The sequence below is a fragment of the Dipodomys spectabilis genome, unplaced genomic scaffold (genome assembly GCF_019054845.1).
Source record: "Dipodomys spectabilis isolate Male_0828 unplaced genomic scaffold, ASM1905484v1 ptg000234l, whole genome shotgun sequence".
Classification (NCBI taxonomy): Eukaryota; Metazoa; Chordata; class Mammalia; order Rodentia; family Heteromyidae; genus Dipodomys; species Dipodomys spectabilis.
The window spans coordinates 11,611,406-11,638,250 of NW_024870911.1; the positions used below are offsets into that span (position 1 = coordinate 11,611,406).

General features: G+C 35.2%; 1 protein-coding gene across 3 annotated transcripts in view; it reads right to left on the reverse strand.

The window, feature by feature from the left end:
• The window catches only part of Msrb3 (methionine sulfoxide reductase B3), a 118,084-nt gene that overhangs the window by 84,540 nt on the left and 6,699 nt on the right, over window positions 1–26,845 (reverse strand). Inside the window, exons 2-3 of one of the 3 annotated variants that reach the window (XM_042699021.1) lie at window positions 9,486–9,565; window positions 6,259–6,385 (exon numbers count right to left, since the gene is read on the reverse strand). The exons of 1 other annotated variant lie outside the window; for it this stretch is intronic. In XM_042699021.1, the coding sequence (XP_042554955.1) occupies window positions 6,259–6,334 (76 nt within the window). In that variant the 5' untranslated portion in view covers window positions 6,335–6,385; window positions 9,486–9,565. The remainder of the gene's footprint in view (window positions 1–6,258; window positions 6,386–9,485; window positions 9,566–26,845) is intronic. One more of the 3 variants, XM_042699022.1, reaches the window with a different exon arrangement.

Here is a 26,845-nt window from a genome sequence, read left to right on the forward strand (position 1 = left end):
CACTGTGAACATGCTTGATAGAAAAAACATCTAATTATCTATGTGATTCACCCAAGGTCCATATTACCTAGATATTCTCTTCCTGTAGAATTATTATTTTCAGAATTAGTACTATATTTTATATTCTCTAAAACCATTGTTAATTAATCATTAAACTTCTGAGACAAAACTAAGATTTAAGTTTTTGTTCATATTCATCTTAACTCTGTTGCTACCAGATGTTTCTGTGTATTTTATCATTATTAATGAATAATATGAAAGTTTATTTGATATTTAACAAAAAATTAAATCGACATTTGATAAACCATATGCCCAATACCTTGTTTATACAGATATAGTGTTTTGTAACAATTTAGACATGACTAATAAGCATTGTACACAAAAAAACTTTAAAACTCATCAACATTTTAAATACAATTTTTCTTACTTTCCTAATGCAATTTCATTCATGCAAAAGTAAGAGACTCATTCTTAACAGTCAACATGTTTAACTAATAACATTTTCAAGATTCTATAAAAATCTGAAACATGGCAAAACAATATATAAAATTTTCTTTAATTCTTGGGTGGTCTGCTGAAGGAAACTTAGCTGCATATAAAACTATAAATTACTGTTAAATCAGCTATTTGGATACAAGATAAGTTAATTTATGAAAACTTGTTTTAAGTTTATAGAAAGTCAACACATGAAAGACCATTTTGATGCAATGTCCAAGCAAAGGGAGTTGGAATCCTATTGAAAATGGAAAAAGGTTTTCACTCTACAAATATTGTTTGAACATAATATAAGCAGAAAAATCGTGGTTTGTAAATCCGTATATTCGTAAGTGGATATTCTCTATATACTTAAATTTTTACAATGCACCTATGTGCTTAGTGGTAGTATGCATTCATACCATGCAAGGATGAAAACCTAGTGCCATCTACTGGAGAAACTGGATAGCATTCAAACTAATTGTAACTTAATTTGTGAATTATAAATTGAAATTTGTATGCCTAGTTTTGAAGCTATTTGTTTCTCTTCATATTAAAAAAAAACTTTCTCAGGTAGGGAGTATGCCTAGAATAGATGAAGCTCTGAGTACAAGCCTCACAATTGACCCACCAACCACCAAAAAAGTCTTCCCAAAGCCTTTTTAATAAAATCAATGAAGTTAGCTACGAAGAACACATAATAATGGTGAAATTGGAGAATTGAGAACATTAATCATTAATTAGGTGTTGCAACACCAACACAGAAATTATAAATACAATATTATAGCCAGAGATTTATATTTATTTCTTCTGTAACTGTTAGAAACAAAGGTTCTAATCCTGAAGAATCACAGATGATCTAACAACAAAACCTTTAAAATTTGCCTTCAGGTGCATTTTTTTCTAGAAAGTGAGTTTTTATCAGAGTTCCATAGAGCCAAAGTTTTTTTTAACTAATGTGGAAAGTCAATCCATTCAGGAAGTGAATGACATACTAACAATCTCAATTATTTTTAAAGTAAATATAACATCAGTTACTATTAATGAAATAGTGCTAGCTTAAAGTTAAGCATTTTTCACTTGTGTATGGTACTTTGATGCAATATCTATGGTATTTTCTATTTAAAAATGGAAACTGTAAAGCACAAAAATACTAATTTCTTTCAAAAAAGTGATTAAATGAGCCAGTGTTTTATGGTAATTATAATATGCATTTACTTAAGCAGTTAATATAGCACCAAATTCAAACTACTTGGAAAAAAAGTAAAAGCAATTCTTGAGAATATACACTGTATCTGTTACCCTTTTTTTTTTGCTAACTATAATTTCATGCCTACCCAAGATATCCAGTGCATTATATTCATGCAATTATGTGAGAAATTGTTTTTATAATAAATTTGAACTATCACATTTACTTTTAATTTTACCATACAGTGGAGCTTCAAAGTTGTACTTTTTGTTACAGTTATGACTTCACCTACATATAAACTTTCCAAATGTTTATTTATTTAGCAAATATTTATTAAGTGCCAGGCACTATGCAAAGCTCTGGAACCATAAGCCCCTAGTTCATAGTTCTATTTACACAGAGGATACTGTATGACTTTCAAATACCATGTGCAGATTATCTCCTTAAGGTTCCTACTTTATCCACTAGAACATTGTGATCTAAATACCTTTATAAACCACCTCATAGTTGTATGTCTCACCAATAACATGGAGACTGTTAAGAGTGCCCCTGAAGTTAAAACGTAAGTCACAACCATACATTATATGCCTGGCATTTGAGAAAAGTATAATTTATCACTATAATTGGGACTATTTAGACAAACAACCACTCTTGGCTGAAAAGTACAATGATATCTAGTCTGAGCTATAATTACAAGTAATTTTTTTCTGCATTAAAACTATGTGAAAAAAACATGCTTTCTAATCCCTTAGATAATGTTTTAGTCCTGATTTAGTGGCCAGGAATTCTAAGGCTCCAATAAGAAACATCTCTGTCCCCCCAGCACAACTTTGCAGACTTTTCTGTAAGTCTGCAGCATTAATTGGAACTAAGTTTTAAGATTTAATTAACCTAATGTTAAATGTCAAGTAGTCATTAACTTTAAAAAAGCCATGAATTTCAGAACCAAATAGATTATCTAATTTTATTTTTTCATTTTAAAGATGAAGAGACCGAGATCTGAAGAGGTCTACTCATTTGTTCAAGGTCACACAAGTTAATGACAGAGCTATGGTAAGAGTTTTCTGGCTTCTATTCCAGGGCTTTTTAATACTTAAGAGAAACGGTTATAGGAAATTATGAAGAAATTCTGAGAATGAAAAATTACCTTTAATGACAAACATGAGAGAACCATAACTCAGATGCACTTAATAAGCTTTAAATTAAAATTATGCTTTATTTAAAAATAAGAAATAAAGGATGTCAAAACTGAAAAATTATAGAACACTCTCTTGGGATATGGCCTTCATGCAGGTCAACTCACTTATAATCAACTTTGTAAAGAGCTTGTTGCAATTATTGTTTTTAGTTCTGGAATTACTTCATATTGAATAACACTCAAAATTAATAGAGTACTCAAGAGGAAACAGAAATCTTCTTTACTTAGACATTTTTGTTGTAATGACTTTTGACTGGAAAATGGCAAACTAAAGCAAGACTTCAAACTTTCACCTTAATTTTTCATAACCCCAATTTGGGCTTCTTTTCTCCTTACCTGCACAAAGTATAAGGACTCAAACTGTCCTTTCAATTTCATTTGAAATAGTTAAAATGCTTGTATATCGTTAACAATTTCTCCAATATGTCTATATGTCTAAGAGTAAAATATTGTTAAACGATAAAAATTTTGCTTATGTTCAAATTATAAAATATGAAGACACTACTTTACTAAGACTTTCCAAATTAACTAGCACTTGAATGGTTAAGTAATACTATTCTAACCAACTCATCTATCAGATTAAGATGGTACTCTATTAGCTCGAGATAAGAAAGATAAAGAGTTTCTCTTGGCTTTCATCAGTACTGGGTAGGAAAAATAAACGTGTTGTATGCTTATAGGACCTGGATTCTGGATTAGCAGAATGTAAAAGAAAAAGAGATCAATCAACAGATTGAGATAGTAATTTGACAAGTATCAAGTATATTTGTGTTTCCCATTAAACTAGAAGTAATTAAATAAAAGATGCTATATATTTAAGTGATTTAAAATTCTATTATAATGGAAAAATATAGAGCTATATGGACATGGATTTCTACACTGAATCCAGTGTGACTGCATCTATGGAGCTTACTCCATGCCAATCAACATTTAAGTACTTTTTACATCCCCATCTATTTAATTCTCACAGTAATTTTTTTCAGCTGAAGCCTATTTTTATCTTCATTTTATAAACAAGGAAACCAAGGCATACAGCTAATAATAGGCAAAGCCAGATTTCAAACCCAGTCTTACTGTAGAATTTGTATGTTTTAAGCACTGTAATGTAATGGTTATCTCTTTCAAATTACCAGCTTTGTTGAATTTATCTTTGAACTGCTTTGTTATTAAATTTTAAATATATTTTATATTTCTATTAAACAATTTCATTACAAAGTTAATTCTACGTCATATATCAACAAATGCAGATAATTAAACATTATTTCTATAAAATTTTAGCCTCTACTATGTATAGCAAACACATATTACAAGAGTTATGCTGTGTGATTTCAACCACTGGGCTTTTCCAGTGGAAAAACATGGTCACACAGGAATTAAATAATATGCCCCGACCAATTACTGCAAATAATGTATAGCAATGAAGTTAAACTTGGCATAGGGGTTGCACAATCTCTGAGGTTCTCCCTTAAGTTACAATTCATCTGATAAACCCTGTTGTTCTACAGCCTAATTTTTTCTTTTCAAACCACCTGTACCAAACATTGTTAATGCATGATACCACCCAGCCTCAACCTCTTGCAGGTGTGGTATGGTGGCAGTATAGAGCATACAGGGCTTGGGAGGATATTGGGAAGATTAGTTAGGGCCTCCATCCATTAAGCTTCATTAACTCTAATTTAGTTTCCACCAATAACACCTACTTTTAATAATAGAATGTACTTATTATCCAAATATGGCTTCAAGACAAATGTATCTCCCTCTAATCAAGCTGCCATCCCAGCCACCACAGAAATTCGAGAAACCAGCACTGACTTTGCCCCATACTGCATCACTTGTCTTTATAACATGCAAATTAATTCATCTTAATCGCCTTATCTTTTCTCCCAGATTTAAATTCCTTAGAACATCATATAATTTCTCAATTTAGTTACCTTTTCTTTTCACCTTTCCTACTTGCTATCCCATGTCACAATAAATGGCATGTATTTTCTGAACATACTTTGCTCTTTCATGCTTTGCCTATGCTACTCCATGGGTTAGAAAGGCCCTTGACTCTCCCTGGCCATGGGATTAACCATCTTCTCCATGGAGCCCTCCTTAGACTTCAGAGAGAGCCCTCCCTTTCAATTTCATTCTAAATTCATTCAAATTTCATTCTAAAGAAAAGGCCTTGGGGCTGGGAAGGTGGCTCAGCGGTAGAGCTCTTGCCTTGCATGCTCAAGGCCCTGAGTTCTATTCCTCAGCACCACATAAGCAAAAAGAAAAAAGCCAGAAGTGGCGCTGTGGCTCAAGTGGTAGAGCGCTAGCCTTGAGCTGAATTGCTGAGGGACAGCACCCAGGCCCAGAGTTCAGGCCCCACAACCAGACCCAAAAAAAGAAAAAAAGAAAAAGAAAAGGCCTAAGATCATTCCTTTCTGGACTCCCATAAAATTTCAGACACAGATCATTTCTAATCTAATCAGATATTCATTAGGTCCAAAGATTTGCATTCAGTTCCATCTCTACCTTGTATTTACTGAAAAAAAATTAGCTTGACCTTCTTTATTGTTGTATACTGACTGCTTATCATAAGGTCTTGCACTCATAGTTAATAGTCAGTACATGTTTTAAAAGCTAGAATTAAGTTCTGTATCCTATGTAATAATAACTATGTACATTAATGGAAATAAAATATCTCACCATTGTGGTTTTCATGTTCAACTTATAATACAGACATGTAATGAAATTTTAGACTTTTACATTTCATTTGTTTAAATGCTTGAATTTATAGTTTTTAAAGTATAATGGTTCTAATTTAAGAACTAGTTTGACACATGCATATATTAGTTTTGTTTTTCTGGCTATTGTTAAGTAGATCCTCTTTTCTTTTTACATACTATATTAGTTTTGTTTATCTGGTCTTTGTTAAAATAAATCATCTTTTCTTTGTAACTACAATAAATAACAATCATACTACAGTTGTTCATCTTAATTTCTTTTTCTAAAGAAACAGCCACATGTGGAATGAAAGGCATTTTCATTATTCTTAACAAGATGAATGTCCTATTTCGTGTGAGTTGGCCAGTTTCTTACTAAAACTGCCAGCCTCTTTATGAATATTATGATTTGCAGATGTGCAAATCTTAGTGTGCACTAAGGAACAAGACGATATCGTAAAATATTACTGACAATTATATACGGGGCCAGGAAACTCAACAGGGTTTCCAAAGATGGTAAAGAATGTGAAAATGAATTTACTCAAAGTAGAGTGTTGATGTGTAACCAATTTCCATCTTCAAATTAGAAGCCAAATAAAAGAAAATGAACTTTAGCAAGGTGTGGTGGTGTACCATTTCCTCCAGCAGAAACACCCATTCAGACCAGTGCCCTCACTACAAACAGTATAACAAACAGCAACCTGAGGGAAGCCCACAGGCTCGAAGGGCTACTGGCTGGCTCTTTGTCACCAAATGCAGCAGGTTGAATGCAGACATCACTGTAATATCTTCACCAACAAAACCAGAGGCAAAGATCAGGGGCAAGAGCTGAGTAGGAGAAAAAGGAAAGACAAAATTATAAAAAAAAACACACACACATACACACACATACAACACACAAAGATTAAACACGTTCATTTAACAGTTGATGGTTATGATTTTTATCTGAAATTGCACCCATAGTGCTAATAAATTTCTAATGCCTATTTTCCTGACAACAAGCTTACTTTCAAGCCAGGCTTATTTAGATCTACGAATAAAAGCACGATGTAATGGCTGTGTAACCTATGAATGCATTTTGCAAGAGACTGAAGTTTAAAATAGTTGAAATGAACAGCTCTTACTGAGTTTATACCATGTGACAGAAACTGTCTAGGGCCCAATATATGCATTGTATTATTTAATTTTTACAATAAACCTGGGAACTAGGGTTAACCCCCAATACTTATGTGAGCAAACCTAGGCTTACATAAGGGCACAAAGCCAATGACCAATAGAAAAAGGACTAGAAAACCCTCCTAGAGCTGATTGCAAGTACATCATCTTTCTTTTTTTATTTATTTTTTTTATTTTTTTGGTCGGTCATGGGGCTTGAACTCTGAGCTTGGGCACTGTCCCTGTGCTCTTCAGCTCAAGGTGAGCGCTCTACCACTTGAGCCACAGCGCCACTTCAAGTTTTCTGGTGGTTTATTGGAGATAAGAGTCTCATGGACTTTCCTGCCCCGGCTGGCTTTGAACTGTGATCCTCAGATCTCAGCCTCCTGAGTAGCTAGGATTACAGGCGTGATCCACTGGGGCCCAGCTTTCATCTTTCCTTATACTGCTATGTCTTCTTCTAGCAACTATTTGCAAATGTCCTTTCTGGAGAAGGCTTTTTAAATATTGTATTATTAAGAATTATTCCTTTGTTAGAGAAACTCATTTTTAAAATAGAGTAAAAAAAAAACCTTAAGCACAACTGAGCAACTTCACTTTAGAAAGTGTTAAGCTTAAATAGAGAATAGAAAACATAAGCTTCTGTTCAATTTTATGATTTATAATTTCTAGATGAAATTCTCTGAACAACACTTATAATCTAGCATTAAAAGAAGTAAAAATATTTTTCTAAAATCTCTGAAAATGAATCATGGAAGAATATCAGAATTGTTTTGAATATTAGGCTTTAAGAAAAGCTCAGTTCTTAAGATTTTTTTTCAAAAATGTTTTATAGTATTGCAGTTGGTAAGGATTAGCTTTAAATGAAAATAGAAAACACTCCACTAATATCAATGTCTTATGTTGCATTTAAAATTAGCATTTTAAGTAGTTTTAACCACCACATATCCAAAAATGGATATAAAATTTATGTCTTGTTCATTTTCTGACCACCACTTTCATTCCCCAACCCCAAAATAAAAGTCTTTTCCTGGACTTTTCTGACCTCCTCAAAGAACAAACACATAATAAACAGTAATATATTTTACCAAATCACTCTGGAGTCTATCTGACAGAAATCTGCTTGTATTAACATGCCTGAACTCTGACTTCTCCAAACTACACTCTCTACAAAACTAAAACATTTTTGTGTTACTAACTGGAGACAAAGAGGAGGAAGAGGGGAGGTAAGTATCACAATGCACACCCTGAAAGAACCATTAAACATAAATAAACATGTCATTTTCACGAGTGACTGCAGAGCAGGGAAAGAGAGCATGCCTTTGGAGCAGACTACTGACTAATAAAAGATCAAAGGTCTATACCTCACAACACTATAAAGAAAAATGTACTTTAAAAAAAAAAAAAAGGTCTATACCTCACAACACTGAATAAAAATGTACTTTTTTTTCCCCAAAAAAGTCTATACCTCGCAATGCTATCAATAAAAATGTACTTTTTTCTTCCTTGAGATCCTTCTCAGTGAGGAATGAAGTATGCAGGGCAAATGTAATCATTTAACAAAGTTGCAGCCTCTTTGTGCTCCTGCAGCTAACCATAAAACGTCTTCCTATTCTGTTTCATCAAGTGCTGTACCAGGCAGCCTGGGCGCCTACCGATCACTGTGGCCATCTGGCTTGTGTCAAAACCAGCGCACAGGAAGAAAGGCAGTGATGTCACTCTGCAGGTCAGGCAAAGAACAAAGATGCTTTCTACAATTAAAAGCTGAGGGCAGCAAATACCAGGGCTCCTCCAGCATGATATGACTGTGTGATTTAATGGCCTCCCGGCATTGCTTTTTTCTACCCAAATAGTCAGAGCTCCATCTAGTGGCAATTTAGTTTTGCCCAGCTTTTGTTTTTTAATAGCTGACCCAGTAAGTATTATAGTAGCATCAACTAAGGGATTACTTTGAGAGCAATCTCATCTTTTTGTATTAAAGAACGCAAAAAGTACAGTCTAGCACAATATTCTTCACTTGCAAATCCTACAAAAGAATTCATTTTATAGGTTTAGATTCGATATAATCTAATTATTTTAATGCTCACAGGATGGTAGAAAAAGCAGGTAAATTTCAGAAAGCCTATAAAGTGCTATTCCTCAGTCACAACCCTTAACATATGTAATTGAAGTATAAAGTGACGTTTCTGAAGAAAGTGTGCATGTGTCTGCATGCCCTGATGAGATTAAAATTAGAAATCTTCTACTTTCACTGAACAAATATGCATAGTTATTGTGGCTCTAGCATGTGACATCAGGAGCAACTCTTCTCCAGAACAGAAAATGCAACATTTTAAAGTTGAAATTAACTAATGTTTCCCACTTAATTTATGTTCACCATAAATGAAACAAAACATGGTGATAACAAGAACTAAATTACATAATTTGTGTGAAAGACAGTGGATCACAATGGATATGCATGAGCTATGGAGCCAGACTGCCTGAGTTTGAATCTTGGCCATGCCCATAATTGTGTCACCTTGGACAAGTTATTTACTCAATCAGCCTCATTTTCCTCAACTCTAAAACAACCATTATATTAATTAATTGGTAAGAAGCACTCAGGAAACTCTGGACTTTCACAACATGTTCAGGAAATGTTAGTTACTATTGTAGTCTAAATGTATCAAATATTTTTTATATTTAAAATTGTTCTTAAAATTTGCTATATTTAAATTTTGCTATATTTAAAATTGTAAGAATTAGAAATTCTAACAATCCATTTATACTCAACTCTATAGATAGTAGGCCATTCTCCAAAGATTCTTATTTAGGCCAGAAAATCTGCTACTCTTTTTCCCACAGTGTTTTAGTCTAAAAAACAAAACAAAAACAGGGAGATAAAGAAATCTTGAAGACAACAGTTGGTTTAGCACTTGATGTTCCAGGCACAATTCTAAACATTTCACTTTCTATCAGATTTTTTTTTTAAATCTTCATCAATTTATGCCACAATTTTTCCATTTAAGATGTACAGCCTGAGACTTGGAGAGGTTAAGTAATTTGCCTTTGGTGTTACATTTGGTAAGCACATGGACACTAAGTAACTGGATAGACTTAATAGTACATATGAACACAGACCATAGTTAGCACATGTGAACCCAAAACTATTAACCTATATGTAATGAAAAGCCTTAGGTTGTACCTCACTCCTCCCACTCTTGTTTCCCTATTAAGTAGTATGCCTGATGATAAACAAATAATAAAGAAACTTCATTCAAGAATATCACTTGAAAATCTCCGTTGACTGAGAGAAACACAAAAGTTCAAGGAAATGAAAAGTCTGAGAGGATCTCAGATTTCTGCATTTGATCTTTTTATTATTCTAGATATAACTTTAACTTCTCTTTCACTTTCAAACTTTTTCTCTAAAACTCTTGGATATACCTATATACCTAAATCCTATATCCTATATCCTTTAGCTCCTATTTCCTACAGAACCATATAATTGAATCGATCCCATTCTAACCTAACCAAACTTAATATATTTATGACATGGCAACAAATAAATTTAACAGCTGCTCCCTTCACACACACACACACACACACACACACACACACACACACACACACACACACACACACACACACACACACACACACACACACACACACACACACACACACACACACACACACACACACACAATGTTTCAACATGGCAACTTTCTTCTTATTACACTCCCTGAATTTCCTGGGTGAAAATCTTAGCCAGGATGATTCTTAGTCAACAAGAGGCAGAGGATGAACACATTCCTGGGTGATGACAGACAACTTATTAAACAAACAAACAAACAAAGAACTAACACTAGCACTAAACACTGTACAAGAGCCACTGGAATATCTATCATTCTCTAAACTTATCTTCAACTTTCTGTTTCCCTACCCTGTCCTAGTGTTTGAATTCAGAACCTCACTCTTGCTAGAGCCATGTCTCAAGTGGTTTTCTGGTTCTTTTCGATATAGGCACTTGTTTTGTGCCTCAGGGATTCCCCTTAGCTGGGATCCACTGCTTTAGACTTCCCTTCTTTGCTGGGTTCACAGGCAGCACTACCATATCCAGATTCCCTTTCCATAGAGAGGGAATCTCTTAAATCTTTTCTGCACTCACTGGCTGTCCTGGAACTTCAATCTTTCTGAACTCAGCTTCCCACATACCTTGGGGTGCAGATGTGACACTCTACTCAGCTATGGATTGAGAAGGGGATCTCATAGACTTATCTTCATGGGCTAGCCTTGAACAGTGAACCTCTGATCTAAGCCTACCAAGCAGATAGGAACACAGGCCTGAGGCAAGGGGATCCAGCCCTACATCCTCTTTTTGTTTTGCTTCTGATTCAAATAGTTATATAGGTGAATAATGTTTATAGAAAATGAATGTAACATTTTCTGAAAGCCGGACAAGATGCTTCATTCATCATTCTATCTCCTAGAATACCTGGTCCAAAATTTTGGAAATAGTTTGTGCTTAACTTCTATGAACACAACCTAATGGAGGAATATGACATTATGTGTTTGAGTAAAATTGAACTACATAATGGTCTACAACTTCCTGCTTAAAACTTTTTGATGACTTACTAATTATCAAAATGGTTTAGGATTTCCTAAATGATGTCCTGAGAAACACAAGTTAGCCCTTCAAACAAGCTTAGTAATCAAATAGGCATGGAAAGGCTGCCCACATAGATCTGAGAGAACTTTAGGAAATGTGTGGATCTCAAGCTTTTGAAGTAATTTTTGACCATACAAAAGCCCAAGAGACAAGTGGAACAGTGGCTCAAGTGCTAGAGTGCTAGTCTTGAGCATGAAAAGGTTCAGAGACAGTGCCCAGGCCCTGAGTTCAAGCCCTAGGACTGGCAAAAAGAAAAAAAAGAAAGAAATTCAGTAGCATCAAGAACTAAGAGAATAATCTAAAATAGTGAAAAAGTTTTAGGTAGAATATAGTTTGTGAAGGAGTTACATTATTATTTTTTTCTCATTTCATTACAATTACAAAAGGAAGAAACTTTATCCCAGATCAGCATGAAGTATCTTCTATAAAGTTCTATACCAACATTGTGCTCATCAGCACAGTGCCTGACATAGTTCTTAGTCAACCACTGTTCCATGAGTGAAAAGGTGGATTATTTAGTTACTGCTTGAATATCAATAGCCAATTTTGGTCAGTGATTGACATACTTTTGGTTAAACAGATATCCTTTTATGACTGTACTTGTTTTAAGAAACAAGAAAACTCTGGCTTTTAAGACTCCTCAGTCTTTCAAACTACTTCTGAGTTGAATGATTCTAAGGCATAGAATTTTATTTTTAAGTTACTTAGTTCTCCCTTCTAAGTTTCTATTACACAGAAATTGTGTATATGTGTATGGTACACACATTACACACACTAAAACTTAAGATATAGTCTGTGCTGTCAAAAAATATATTAGTCTAAATGAGAACATAAGACATGTGTTAAATTCCTTAACAGTAGAAAAAAATAAAGTGCTATGAAATTTCAGAAGAATTGCTTCCAGCTTTTGGAGAAGGAATGGCAGGGGTACATTTGGGGGTTGAAAACAAAGAAAATATACACTAAGAAGGGCTCTATTTTTTTTCTTTCATTCTTATGAATGAAAGAAAAGTTTTTTAATCATAGAATCCTTTACATGCCAAAGAATTAGCACAGACTCTAAATACCTTTTGTTCATATAGTTGTAACTATTAGTATTTATTCCATTAGAAATTGCAACTGAGAAATATTTGCTATTTTATTTAAAAATATATAAAATAACTACAAATGATTCTTTTATCTTTTTCTTTTCTTTTTGGTGTTGTTTTTGTTAGTCATAGGGCTTGAAATCAGGGCCTGAGTGCTGTTTCTGAGCTCTTTTTGCTCAAGACTAGAGCTCTACCACTTTGAGCCACAGCTCCACTTCTAGTTTTCTGGTGGTTAATTGAAGATAAGAGTCTCATGGAGACTTTTCTGCCCCAGCTGGTTTCAAACCGTGATCCTCAGATGGCAGCCTCCTGAGTAGTTAAGATTAAAGGTGTGAGCCACTAGCTCCCGGCTACAAATGATTTTTAAATAGCAAAAAGGTTTTTTTGGTTTTGGGGGGGTTTTTTTTGTCAGTCATGGGGCTTGATCTCTGGGCTTGGGCACTGTCCCTCAGCTCTTCAGCTCAAGGTGAGTGCTCTACCACTTGAGCCACAGCACCACTTCCGGTTTTCTGGTGGTTTATTGGAGATAAGAGTCTCATGGACTCATGGGTGTACAAGAACTTGGGCTTTGCAGGTCAGGAAAGCTGGAGTTCTAGATTCTTCCCTTATTGCTTAGTGAATTTGGGAGAAAATTATTTTGACCTCAGTTTTCTAATCCATAAAGTGGGATAGGAGTATGAACTCAGCAAGATTATAGAAAAATTGAATAAAATAATGTGAATAATGAAAGCTCTTGGGGGCATTGTCCAAGCCTTAATAGGTACTCAACAAATATTCTTCTAATTCAAATGTAAAAAGAATCTTCTCTACTCTGAAGAGGTATTTGTGGCCAATAACATTTCCACCAGCAACGAGCTTTCCAGAATGTACAGCTCTCCAACTGCTCAAATTTAAGGTTATCTTAATATTAACTCACATTAAAAATTCAATCTGGAGCTATCTGTTTTACTTTAGAAAGACTTATATTCATCATTTACCAAGAAAAATTATACAAAAATGTGTTTAAAAGATTACTTGTTGTTTTAAATGCTTTGAATTTTAATCTTTAAATCTTAACAGATATCTCTAATATCAATATTTATCATCTGACAATTTATATTAGATTAGACTTTTGTCTATACTTATCAGAAAGCAACTTCAAACCCACAGGGAAAATCGTCAAGATATAAAACAAATTATAATTTGATATATCTTAAAACTGGTTATATATTTAAATATGAAATAAATGTAATGTTTATTTGGCAAAATGAAAAAAAATAGAGAACACAAATACATTCTCATATCAATTTGATATATACTTTTAATAGAAAATACATTTGCTATATGATAACTATATAATTAATTTCCTACCTCTTAAAATACACATATCTTTAACTTATAATGTATATAGTAATTCAAATGACTGTATGTAAACAAATTGGACAATATATAACAAGCTTTCAATTTGTTATTGTAATAAAGGGGATAGCTAACACTATGCTTCATGTAAAAAATTGATCATGAAAACACTTAAAAGTACATTTCAAGAAAAGGTTGCATAGGATTATATCTTCAAATGGATTAAATGTAGTTACCATTTAATAAAATGTGCTATTAATTATTTACATAAAATGTACTATGTACTATTAAATTAAGAAAATAAGAAGTCCAAGATTCATTCCATGCTCAACAGCACGAAAGTTAAGGAACCTGTCTAAGGAAAGAAACAGGCAACAATGAGTAATGTGATGCCCTAACAACAGTTAGTAAGTTTATCAACTGATTTTCAGTTTCTGATTGTGATGCATGAGAAGTATTCACTGTGAAAGAACACAAGCTCCCAAGATGAAAATTAGATGTATTAATATGTGGAATCAAGATGCAAATCACATAAATATAACAAAGAATTGACAACTTATTATTGCCTTTTACAACATACTTAAAGAACATGGTTGGAGATATTTAGATATAGATATATAGTATCTTGTTTTGCTCATAAAACACAAAAATATGAAAATAAATTAGCATAAAATGACTCAATTTTATTAGTTGCGTGCTCAATATATTAACGTTACATGCTTGCTCTTTTTACACAAAAATCAAGATTTGCTTTTATAGACAGAAACTAAAAACTTTATTCTTTTCTGATCAAACGAGAAACCCAATCCTTTTCCTAAGAAATTACCTGTCAAATTAGCAAAAAATTGACAAAATGAAAAATAAAAAGTAGAGAACACAAATACATTCTCAAATTTTTACATTCTTCAGACTAGCCTGAAGAATGTTAGCAAAGCATTTGAGTTTCAGTAAGAAAAGAAATTAAAAAGCACTCTTGTGCTTTTGGTCATTAAGCTAATTTATATTTATAAAAATTCATATCCAGGTATAGGTGGTATGCCTTTTTGTTTTTTTTGTTTTTTTTTTTGGTCAGTCTTGGGGCTTGAACTCCGGGCCTGGGCACTGTCCCTCAGCCCTTCAGCTCAAAGGCTAGTGCTCTACCACTGAACCACAGCGCCACTTCCAGTTTTCTAGTGGTTTATTAGAGATAAGAGTCTCATGGTCTTTCCTGCCTGGGCTGGCTTTGAACCATGATCCTCAGATCTCAGTCTCCTGAGTAGCTAGGTTAACAGGTATGAGCCACCAGTGCCCAGCACAAAAAGTTTTTGTTCTAAAAGCATGAGTACATTTATAAAGCATTTTAGTGAAACAAATTATTCAAATATATATACTAGAGAGAGTTTTACATTTTTGCAAATCTCTTTAATGTTTAGTTTAACAGAAAATAACTGGATTCATTTCTCATTTCTACTTTTGCCATCTATCTGTTGGAATATGTTGTCCCACTGACATAAATACATAAAGAAAATTTAGCCTCATTGATAAGTAGTGATATAGAAGGTTTATTCTAATAACCTTTACAGATAATTGTAGATACTCTTCCAAGTCAACAAGTGATCATCTGAAACCATATCAATTAATTTCTCATACTGTTACATTAAGATCTTTCATTCTATCTTGCATTTGAAATGGACATTGCCCATTAGACATGATTTTGTCACATTAGAAACATTTCAATTGGAAAATAGTGATTCACTAGGTTATACAGGTCTTTCAAATACATGATATCAAACTATATTTCAAGAAAAGTTTTTAAATAATGAGAAGCTATCAGACTCACAGGAGACATCATTTTCCAAAATTTTATTTTTAACCTGAAAGTTCAAAATTTATCATTGACAATAAATACCATCAATGTTTTCCTTTAAGTAACAGAATCACTGTTCATTTTTTAGAAAATGTTCATGAACTACCCAAGCCTAAATAACTATAGTTGGGTCCGTTTTATCACTGTTTCAAGCAAATAGTGTCTCAAATAATTGCACAAATACTGTCCCTAGAGACAAAACTGTGCTTTGGTGTACAGAAGTGTTTTATAAAAGCATATTTTTCAAGCCGGGCACTGGTGGCTCACGCCTGTAATCCTAGCTACTCAAGAGGCTGAGACTGAGGATCACGGTTCAAAGCAGCCTGGGCAGGGAAGTCCTTGAAACTCTTATCTCCAGTAAACCACCAGAAAACCGGAAGTGGCTCTGTGGCTCAAGTGGTAGAGTGCTCACCTTGAGCTGAAGAGCAGAAGGACAGTGCCCAGGCCCAGAGTTCAAGGCCTACAACCAACAAAAAAAAAGCATATTTTTCATTTTTTCATACATAATATTAAAAAGATATGCATGTAGTCATTAGAATTTAATGAAAGACAAATTTTGCTACTTTCTCAAGAATATTTTTCTAGGGTCTTGAGCTGAGGGTGTAAGGCTGGCACTCTACCTTTTGAGCTACATCTCCAACGTTTCTTTTGATGGTTGTTTTGATGATAAAGTTTAGGGAACTTTTTGCCTTGGCTCTTCTCTGTCCATGATCTTCCAGATCCTTGCCTCCTGAGTGCCCAGTAAGAGTATTCTTAAGTGAAATCAACTATTTTCCATATGTTTATGGTGGTGAAAGACAGAATAACAGTAGTTTGTTGCCTTGACACAAGCAGTTTTGTCTACTTTTGTTTTTATAACATACATACAAATATTAACACACTGCAAAAAGCAATTTAGTGTTAATATGAAAATAGCTTTGACTGTGAATCGCTTGAGAGGGCCTGGGAATCCAATATACCCCTTGGAAACTGCTGGTCTGGTATACTGCTTGGCATATGGTGAGCATAGTAAAATGTTTAATATATCTGTTGAATAAAAAAATGAACTGAGGAATATGCTTATAACTTACCCATATATTTAGGGTAAAAAAAATGCTTAGAAAATACAGCTTTTCAATGTCTTACCACGTCTAGACACAAATGGTACAATGCATGATTTCATCTAGTCTGTGTACACAGGCATAATATTGCTCTATCTCACCAAATTGAGCAAGAATAGTTACAACAGATTTCTGAAAGTAACAATCAGAACACTGCAACCAAGTCTTCCCAGTATCACCCTTATAAATTTACTAAGACATATGGCCTGCTAAGGGATTATAAAACTACTGAATTCATGCCATTTTCAGAAAAATGATTATAATTTTATTTATAAATTCAGTCAATATTTACTGACTGCTTCTTATGCCTTTTAGGATTAAAGTCTCTATTTCTGTGAAGGAGGGCATTAGGATTTATTTATATCTTCTGGTATATTCTTCAGTTTCTTCAAGGTTTTAATAGTTTTCACTGTAGAGGTCTTTTATCTATTTCACCTCCTTGGTTAAGTTTATTCCTTGATATAATTGGTTTGTTGTTGTTTTTTTTGGGGGGGGTCCGGTCGTGGGCCTGAACTCTGGGCCTGGGTGCTGTCCCTCAGCTCTTCAGCTCAAGGCTAGCGCTCTACCACTTGAGGCACAGCACCACTTCCAGGTTTTTTCTTTTTGCTTATGTGGTGCTGAGGAATGGAACCCAGGGCCTCATGCATGCAAGGCAAGCGCTCTACCACTGAGCCACCTTCCCAGCCCATCCTTGATATAATTGGCAAACGTGTTTATCCACTAGTAGTTTTGGAGTGAAAACTTCAGAGTTCTTTAAATGTAAGATCAATTATACAATTTCTTCCTATCCGATTTGGATTACTATTGCTTCTTTACCTTGCCTTGTTGCTACGGCTAGGAATTCCATTTGAAAGAGGGGATACCCTTGTCTCATTCTTGACTTTAGAAGAAATTTTTTTCTCCACATTTGGTATGATATAAACTATAGGTTTATTATGGCCTTTAAGGCTTCTCTTCCTAGTTTCTCCAGAGCTTATTTATCATAAATGGTATTTAATTTTGTCACAGGCTTTTCTGAATCAATAAAAATGATATGATTCTAATCCTTGAGTCTGTTTGGATGCCATATTATGGTTATTGATTTATGTATGTTGAGTCAACTCTTGCATTCCTGAAATTTAACCAACTTTATTTTCAGCCATCTTTTCATTAAGTTCCTGAATACTTTTTGTCTTACAATGTGAAGTTGTTAGTATTTGCTGTATGTTCAGAAACACTCTAACATGTGTTTGTACTTTGACTTTAGAAGCTATTTTGTTATCACTAGGTTTATATTGTTTGCTTATAGGTAAAAAAAAGTGAGCTGAAAAAAAAAAGTGAGCTGTTCCTAAAATTCCTTCTCTTTAGGTCTAGAGTCACAATCTCTTATTTATATCTACCATTATGGTAAATAGATTTTTTTTCTTTCTTCCTTCCTTCCTTCCATTTTTCTTTATTTTTGTGCTGATACTGAAGTTTGAACTCAGGCCCTGGGAGTTGTCCCCAAGCTTTAGTGCTCAAAGCTAGCACTCTGCCACTTGAACCACACCTCCATTTCCAGCTTTTTGGTGTTTAATTGGATGTAAGAATCTCTTGTGAGTATTGCTGTTGCATTGGTTTACCCTTTGCCCTTGGTCTTACCATTTTGTTATTTCCCCTTCCCTTTCCCAAATCAGATAAAGGTATATATAAGACATGTTAGAAATGAACTTTACAATTTAGGAGGGAAGTGAATTGGGCGGGGGGGGGGGGGGGGGGGGGAGTAGGAGGGGGAGGGAGAGAAGTAGGAGAAAACAAGGGAGAGGGTAACAATGTTTGACATGAAATGTCATTACCTTACTTATGTAATTGTAACCCCTCTGACATTACCCTTACAATAAAATAAAATTGTTTTAAAAATGGGGCTAGAAATGTGGCTTAGTGGTAGAGTGCTTGCCTAGCATGCATGAAGCACTGGATTCAATTCCTCAGCATCACATAAACAGAAAAAAAGTGGCACTGAGGCTCAGGTGGTAGAGTGCTAGCATTGAGCAAAAAAAGCTCAGGGACAATGTCCAGGTTCTGAGTTCAAGCCCCAGCACTGGCAAAAAAAAAAGAACCTCTTAGACTTTTCCTGCCCCAACTGGCTTCAAACCGTGATCCCCAGACCTCAGCCTCCTAAGTAGCTACTAGCTACTTAGGTGTGAGCCACCAGCACCCAGACATTTATTATTATTTTTAATAACATTGTATGTATATGGTCTAGGCCTAAAAACTGACTTGTTAGATCAGTAAGAAAGCTTCAGTGAATGCAATTAATTCTCAAGATGTTCCCAGTGTCTTCAGGAAATAAGATCTTCAGACTGTAACTGAGTTCTTTAGTTTTTTTAAATATTAATTTACTTTATTGTTATTATATACAGAGGATTAGAATTATGTAAGTCAGGTAATGAGTACTTATCTTTTAGTATAATATCTTCTCTCTCATTCTCTCCCAGTCCCTCCCTCTGGTCTCCACCTAAGAGTTGTATAGTTCACTTTCACCGTGTTTAGTGAACTCCACTGCTGCACTTTCTCACTGAGTTCTTCAAATGTTCAACTGAATGAACTCTCTCCTACTGAAGAAATTTAATGAAGTTACTGAAATAACTCTCTTCTTCCTTTAGTGTCTGTCTATAAGAGAGGATTCATGTCTTCTGACCAAAGTAAGAATCTCTTTGGGGGACTGGGAAGGTGGCTCAGTGGTAGAGTGATTGCCTTGCATGCCTGAGGCCCTGGGTTCAATTCCTCAGCACCACATAAGCAAAAAGAAAAAAGCCAGAAGTGGCGCTGTGGCTCAAGTGGTAGAGCGCTAGCCTTGAGCTGAAGAGCTGAGGGACAGCGCCCAGGCCCAGAGTTCAGGCCCCACGACCAGACCCAAAAAAAAAGAATCTCTTTGGGATATTTAATAATGAATGTGATGAGTAATGAGAGAGAGGCTATGGACTTTTCAAAGTGAGTTCAACTTGAACATGGCATTGGACTTCTCTTTTAATACTATTTTGCCTTTTCCAAAACAAGGACAGAAATCTAGAGCACAGGAAGTCCTGTCCTTGTGTTTCCTCAAGAACTACCATTGGATCCATAGAACTACCACAGGATCCAGCACTCTAGAGTATATATCTGAAGGAATATAAGTCAGGATACAGTAAAAGTAGGTGCATACCAATGGTTCATTGCAATAGGCAAGCTATAGAAACAGCTCAGATGTGCTATAACTGGTGAATAGATCAAGAAATGTGATGCATATATACAACAGAGTATTACTCGGCCATAAAGAAAAGTGGAATTGCATCATTTGCAGGAAAATGGATAGAACTGGAAGAAAAAGAACTGATAACCAGATGTACAAATTAAAAGACTAATATATTGGGGGCTGGGAAAGTAGCTCGGTGGTACAGCGCTTGTCTTGCATGCATGAGGCCCTGGGTTCTATTCCTTAGCACCACATAAGCAGAAAAAAAATAAGCCAGAAATGGCACTGTGGCTCAAGTGGTAGAGTGCTAGCCTTGAGCTAAAGAGCTAAGTAACAGTGCCCAGGCCCGGAGTTCAGGCCCACGACTGGACCCCAAAAAAAATAAAAAATAAAATAAAAAAGACTAATATAACAGAAATAAAATGGATAGATGTTACATAAGACCCAAAGTAATGAAAATAATTTGCACTGCAGAAATCTTTGCAGAAGAATTGGTGTAGGACATGATTTAAATTATTTTTAACTTTCTTTAAGTAAAAGAAAGGGGTCTCAATTCAACATGTCAGTTTGTGAGTACAATGCATCTTGATCAGTATTACCTCTTTTGTCATTCTATTTACTTTTATCTGGTTCCATTTTTCACATACATACACTGAATATTATGATGGCATTCACTCACCCTTCCTGTCTCCCCCTTCCCTTCTCCCCTTGACCTCAACCCCCTAACACTTAAGACTATAGTTCAAGCAATTGGATGAATGGCAACACTATTTACTTAGAAACAAGGTGAAGTTAAGTTGGAAAACCAAAATCTGTTGTTGACATGTATATGGTAGAAATGATAAAGAGGTTGTAGCTTAGGATAGAAAACTGGGCTAATGTACAGAAGTTAATTAAACACAGATAGAACTGAAGCCATAGTGTAAATAAGGACTATGAGTGAGGATATATTAAATGAGAAATGAAAATGTCAGAACTCAAAAAAGCTTCAACATTTAAATGTGAGATGTTCAGGAAAGACCTAGTAAAAACCAGGAGCACTAGTCACAAAAAGATCAGAGAATCCAAGGAAAGTGTCCCAGCATGACAAAGATGATGCTGACTATAATGATGACAACGTTACTTATTAATGCTACTGTGAATTAATTTTTGAAGATGCTGTGTTAATTCATATATATTTATTTCACTGAATGATCATAGCCCATATAATAACCTACATTCAACAGAGATACAATTATACCTCTATTCAATAAATAAAAATGCTGAGACAAAGGCAATTTAACTAGCCTAGGATTGCATGTGTAATAATTACAGAGTTAGAAAGAACCATTTCTAGAAGGTGAATGTCCAGTATATCTAATACCTTAAGGTCAGAAAGACAAAGACCAAACATTGAAAGAAGTTTCAGGGCATTAATATGGATGGTTGTTTGCTTTTCCTTAGACCCTATTTCTCAATCCATCAGCAAGGTTTCCATTCTGGCACCACCATCCTGCAAATCATCATCAGTTGTCTATCAGTTCCACTGACCAAGCCCTAAATGGTTTACTTGCTCCTATTCTGGTCCCTATAATCCATCCTCTGCACAGCAGAGTGATTTGAAAATACCCGTCAAATCTCTTAAATGCCTACCTAAAGTCTCCTGAAGACTTTTTATCACAGCATATCTATACTTTCATAACAACTGAAGACTTTTATCACAGCATAACAACCCCCAAACCCCTTATTGTCTCTTCTTGACCCTCAATTCTAACAATGCTTTCTTTTGCTCCTACCACAAAATGGTGTTCTTCTTCTTTATAATGGCACATGTCAGGTCCAAACTGAAGAGAAAAGTCTTTGAGAACAAGGCTTGTGCCTCTATGGTTTATTCTGCACCTCCATGGATGAGACAAGTTAGTGCTTGACAATATGTAGAAAGGTTCAACACATATTGTGGATGAATGACAACTAAAGAGAGACAGCAAAGAGGTAAACAACTTGTGAAAGCTTGATTCCAAGGGCATTGAGTGAATGACTTTTTGTTTTATAAGAGAAATTTAAGCAATTTTTTTTTTTGGGTCCGGTCGTGGGGCTTGAACTCTGGGCCTGGGTGCTGTCCCTCAGCTCTTCAGCTCAAGGCTAGCGCTCTACCACTTGAGCCACAGCGCCACTTCTGGCTTTTTTCTTTTTGTTTATGTGGTACTGAGGAATCAAACCCAGGGCCTCATGCATGCAAGGCAAGCACTCTACCACTGAGCCACCATCCCAGCCCTTAAGCACATTTAAATAGGAGATATTAGGAAATTATCCAAGAGATTAGGAAAGGCTAAAAAAAAAAATCAAAAAAATTACAGCATGAAAGATAAAAAGGTAATAAGCTAACTACTTTAGGAAAAACTAAGGATATAAAAGAAAATTATGGCATCCAGAGATTTTTACTCTGTATGATAAAGTTCTGTCATTTGAGGGACTTGGGTAAAATGGGAAGTTTCCAATTACCATCAAGAACTTTCTTTTAGTTGATTATTTCCCCCTTGAAGTTTCCCTTGGTTATTTCACATTAAAGGAAGTTCTGATTAGCAAGTACAACATGCCCAATTAATAAACAGGTAGTATTTGGCAGATACAACTTACCTGGGAAATCTAATGTTCAAGGTATTTAAACAATTCATCTAAGGTTATAAAAATACTTTTAAAAGAAGTTGTTGTTATCCAAACATGAAATAACTGGTTCAAATTAACACAGAAAATCAATGGACTAAAGTCCAAACCTTAGACTGGAAGTAAAATCTTTGAACCAAAAACTTAGAAGCATAATGAAGAAGGTATATTTTTCTAAATAGGAAAAAAACAGTAAGTCCGAGAAAATTAAAAACATTTTGAATGTGAAAATCATGATCTGGTTGAATGTAGGAAGGTGAGAAATGGAGATGTTGGTCAAAAATTAAGTTTCCGAGGCTGGGAAGGTGGCTCAGTGGTAGAGCGTTTGCCTTGCATGCTCGAGCCCCTGGGTTCGATTCCTCAGCACCACATAAGCAAAAAGAAAAAAGCCGGAAGTGGTGCTGTAGCTCAAGTGGTAGAGAGCTAGCCCTGAGCTGAAGAGCTGAGGGAAAGCACCCAGGTCCAGAGTTCAGGCCCCATGACCGGACCCAAAAAAAAAAAAAATTAAAGTTTCCATGAGGTTAAAGTAGTAAGTTTTAGTAATCTATGACACTGCCCAGTGATCACAGTTAATGATGGTATGTTCTATAGATGAAAACTACTAATGGATTTTAAAGTCTTTACAACAAAAAGTTCATTGGTGAGGAGACAGATATTTGTTGTTCTCAAGGATAGCATTCTACTGCTCTGAGCCACAACACCACTTTCTATTGTTACTTTTTGTTTGAGGCCATATCAGGGTTTGAACTCAGGGCCTCTCATTTGCTAAGCAAGTAATGTACTAGAAAATGTATTGACTAACTCTATGTCTCAGTCTCTTTTCTTAGTATATATTATGATAAAAATGTTACAATGACATTGCCAAACTGAACAATAGAATATGCAGAAATACATCTGCCACAGCAGTATAAAGAAAGCAAGGGTTTCTTAGCTATCATTTTGTGTTCAATACAAATCATAAAATTCAAGACTGTGATTATGTCTGAGTCAAGGAAAAAAATGACAGACCAAGGCCACACAGGCAGCTTTGACATTACATTCTGATGTTAGGTGAGAACATGCAAGTTTTGCAACAATTATTCTTTGTGCCTCATTTAGGAACTTTATATTCTTTATTGTGTTCAATGTTCTGCAACAAAAAGATCAAAACTTAGTACTTAATTTTGAAAAAAAGAAAAGAAAGGATACTTTTTCACCTGCCAAATTAGCGAAGTTTCTTTAAAACTTAGAGTGAGTATTTCTGCACTAATAAGATTAACCAGTTTTACAAGTTAAGTATATTTCTATGATGGTCAGAGGCAAATTCCATTGGTAGTAGACCCTGTTGAAAAAAGGTTTTCCCCTCTGAAATACATTCTCAAGTATAAACAAGCAATTCCAAGCTATAAACTTGGAAAGACAGACATAAATTCTATTGTGTGATGCTATTTCTTTAGAAAGAATATTCATGAAATACTTTGAATACGTGTAATCTATCTTTTTAAAAAATCCTAAATATTTTAAAGGGTTATGTAACTTTACCTATGGATTAAATTACTGGCATAAGATTAAATAACTGACATAAGATCTTACGGAAGCTGTTTAACAAAAGCTTGTCCAATTTGAACAGGACATAACAAGAAAATTATTTTATAAAATTTATTATTAAAAATCATAACCAGACACAATGGCTCAAGCTTATAATCTTAGCTACACAAGAAGTTGATATCAGGAGGATTGTGGTTCAAGGCCAATCCAGCCAAAAAGTTCACAATGAAAATCTGGGCACAGTGGTATATAACACTCCAGCTACATGAGAGACTGAGATCAGAAGGATGACAGTTCCAGGTTAACCTGGGCAGGAGGCAGGGGAATAACTTCCAGGAGGGGCTGGGAAGGTGGCTTAGTGGTAGAGTGCTTGTCTTGCATGCATGAGGCCCTGGGTTTGATTCTTCAGCATCACATTAAGCAGAAAAATCCAGAAATGGCACTGTGGCTCAAGTGATAGAGCACTAGCCTTAAGCTGAAGAGCTGAGAGACAGCGCCCAGGCCCTGAGTTCAAGCCCCAGGACTAACAAACAAAAAACAGCATCAAGTATTATCATTATAATCCATTAATTTTGTAGAGATAAAAGCTGGAGCACAGGAAACTTAAAGACTCAGGTAAGAACAGGTCTGAAGAACCCACCTGGTTTCCCCATTTACCATCCAATGTTCTCAGGGCACTGACACCATCGCAACAGGAATCATAAACAAAGCTAGGTGCTGGTGGCTCATGCCTGTAATTCTAGCTACTCAGGAGGCTGAGATTTGAGGATCATGGTTCAAAGCCAGCCTGGGCAGGAAAGTCCACGAGACTCTTATCTCCAGAAAATCAGAAGTGGTGCTGTGGCTCAAGTGGTAGAGCACTTGCCTTGAGCTGAAGAGCTGAGGGACAGGGCCCAGGTCTAGAGTTCAAGCTCCACAATGATCAAAAAAAAAAAAGAGGAGGAGGAGGAGGAGGGGGGAGGAGGAGGAGGGGGAGGGGGAGGAGGGGGAGGAGGAGGAGGGGGAGGGGGAGGAGGGGGAGGAGGAGGGGGGGGGGGAGGGGGAGGGGGAGGAGGAGGAGGAGGAGGGGGAGGGGGAGGAGGAGGAGGAGGAGGAGGAGGAGGAGGAAGAAGAAGAAACAGCAGCAGCAGCACAAGATATAAATCTGCAATTGTTCAAAAGGCTCTGTCTATAGGTGTACATCCTCTGCCTCAATTCATTCCCTTCTTAGTACACAAAGGCACTGTCTCTACAAGGTATATTCAAGTCAGAAACAAGAACTACAATGTGCCATTTTCTTTTCTTTTTGGGGGGTAGGATTTTTTGTTTTTGTTGTTTGTTTTGTTTTCAATTAATGTGAGACTAGAGTTAAAAGACCACTCATGGCCTCTTACTCACTGGACTATCTAATCTCCTAATATAACAACCTATAATGGGCACTACAGTTCTCCTCAACTCTAACCAATCTCAGATCCCCTGACAATGAAACACAATAAAAACAAAAGAGAAAGAATGAACATAACACACAGGGCTCTGATTTATACAAGGGCTGTCCTGATTTTTTTTAAAGATTCTACCATGTAGCATAGGCCTATTTTTCAATCAATGTCTTAAATATAACATATAGATCGAAGGAATTTTTATCTGTAGTAAAAAAAAATCTCTATAGGATTTATATAATTTAGAATCAGTTAATTATGACCCTAACAGTGACTGCTGTAGATGTATATATAATGCATATGTATAAATGTGCATGTATAGAATGTAGATATCACCTACCAAATGTTACCTTAAAATTATACTAGAACTCTAATCTCTTCACACCTAAAAATGCATTTATAAAGTATTTATGTCCTATATCTGAACTGTAATCTCAAAGACTACTGGAAAGCACAGTTTTAGTATAAAGTATGTTACCTGGCATAAAATGGGCAAGTAGTGTTGTAAGCATATTTTTGGGAAATTTCCTATTAGTCCAAAATCCAGCTATAGTAAGATACTAAATGCTGTCTCTAAATTTTATAACTCACAATTTCCACGTATATTTTATGAAAATAAAAGAATGTCTCTCTTTTAAAAGTCTTATTTAAATGTTTTATAGTGCCAGATGCCAGTGGCTTATGGCTGTAATCCTAGATACTCAGAAGGCTGAGATCTGAGGATTGTGGTTTGAAGCCAGTTGGGGTAGGAAAAGTCCATGAGACTCTTATCTCCAATTAATCACAGAAAAAGCCAGGAGTGGTATTATGGCTCAAGTGGTAGATCACTAGCCTTGAGCAAAAAGCTCAGGGATAGCACCCAAGCCCAGAGTTTGAGTTTATTTGAAAAAATAAATGTTTTATAGCTGCTTTTTTAATACATTTTACCTGCATATTTAGTAACACAAAGGGAGTTGTAATAATTTCATAGGTGTTTACAATTTCTTTTGAGCTTCGGTAATTATGCATTTTCTCAGTCGATGGCTACTAAAAGCACATTATTACCATATGGAAGGATTCTCATTTTTTAGACAGAAATTACTCTTGGTATTGTATGCTGTACATAAATGTACATGCTAGACAAATGTTATCAACAATGTACTGCTTTCAGAAGCTCAGAATCAGAATATCCATTGCTCTGGAAGTTAGACCCTGAATACATACTTCCATCCTTCTTCTTTCTGTATTTCACCTGTAGTCATTTCTATGTTTTAAACCTCTGAAATCCACGTAAATAAAGATCTCTAATAAAAATAAATTCCCAAATTGTTGAGAACATAGTCCAGTGAT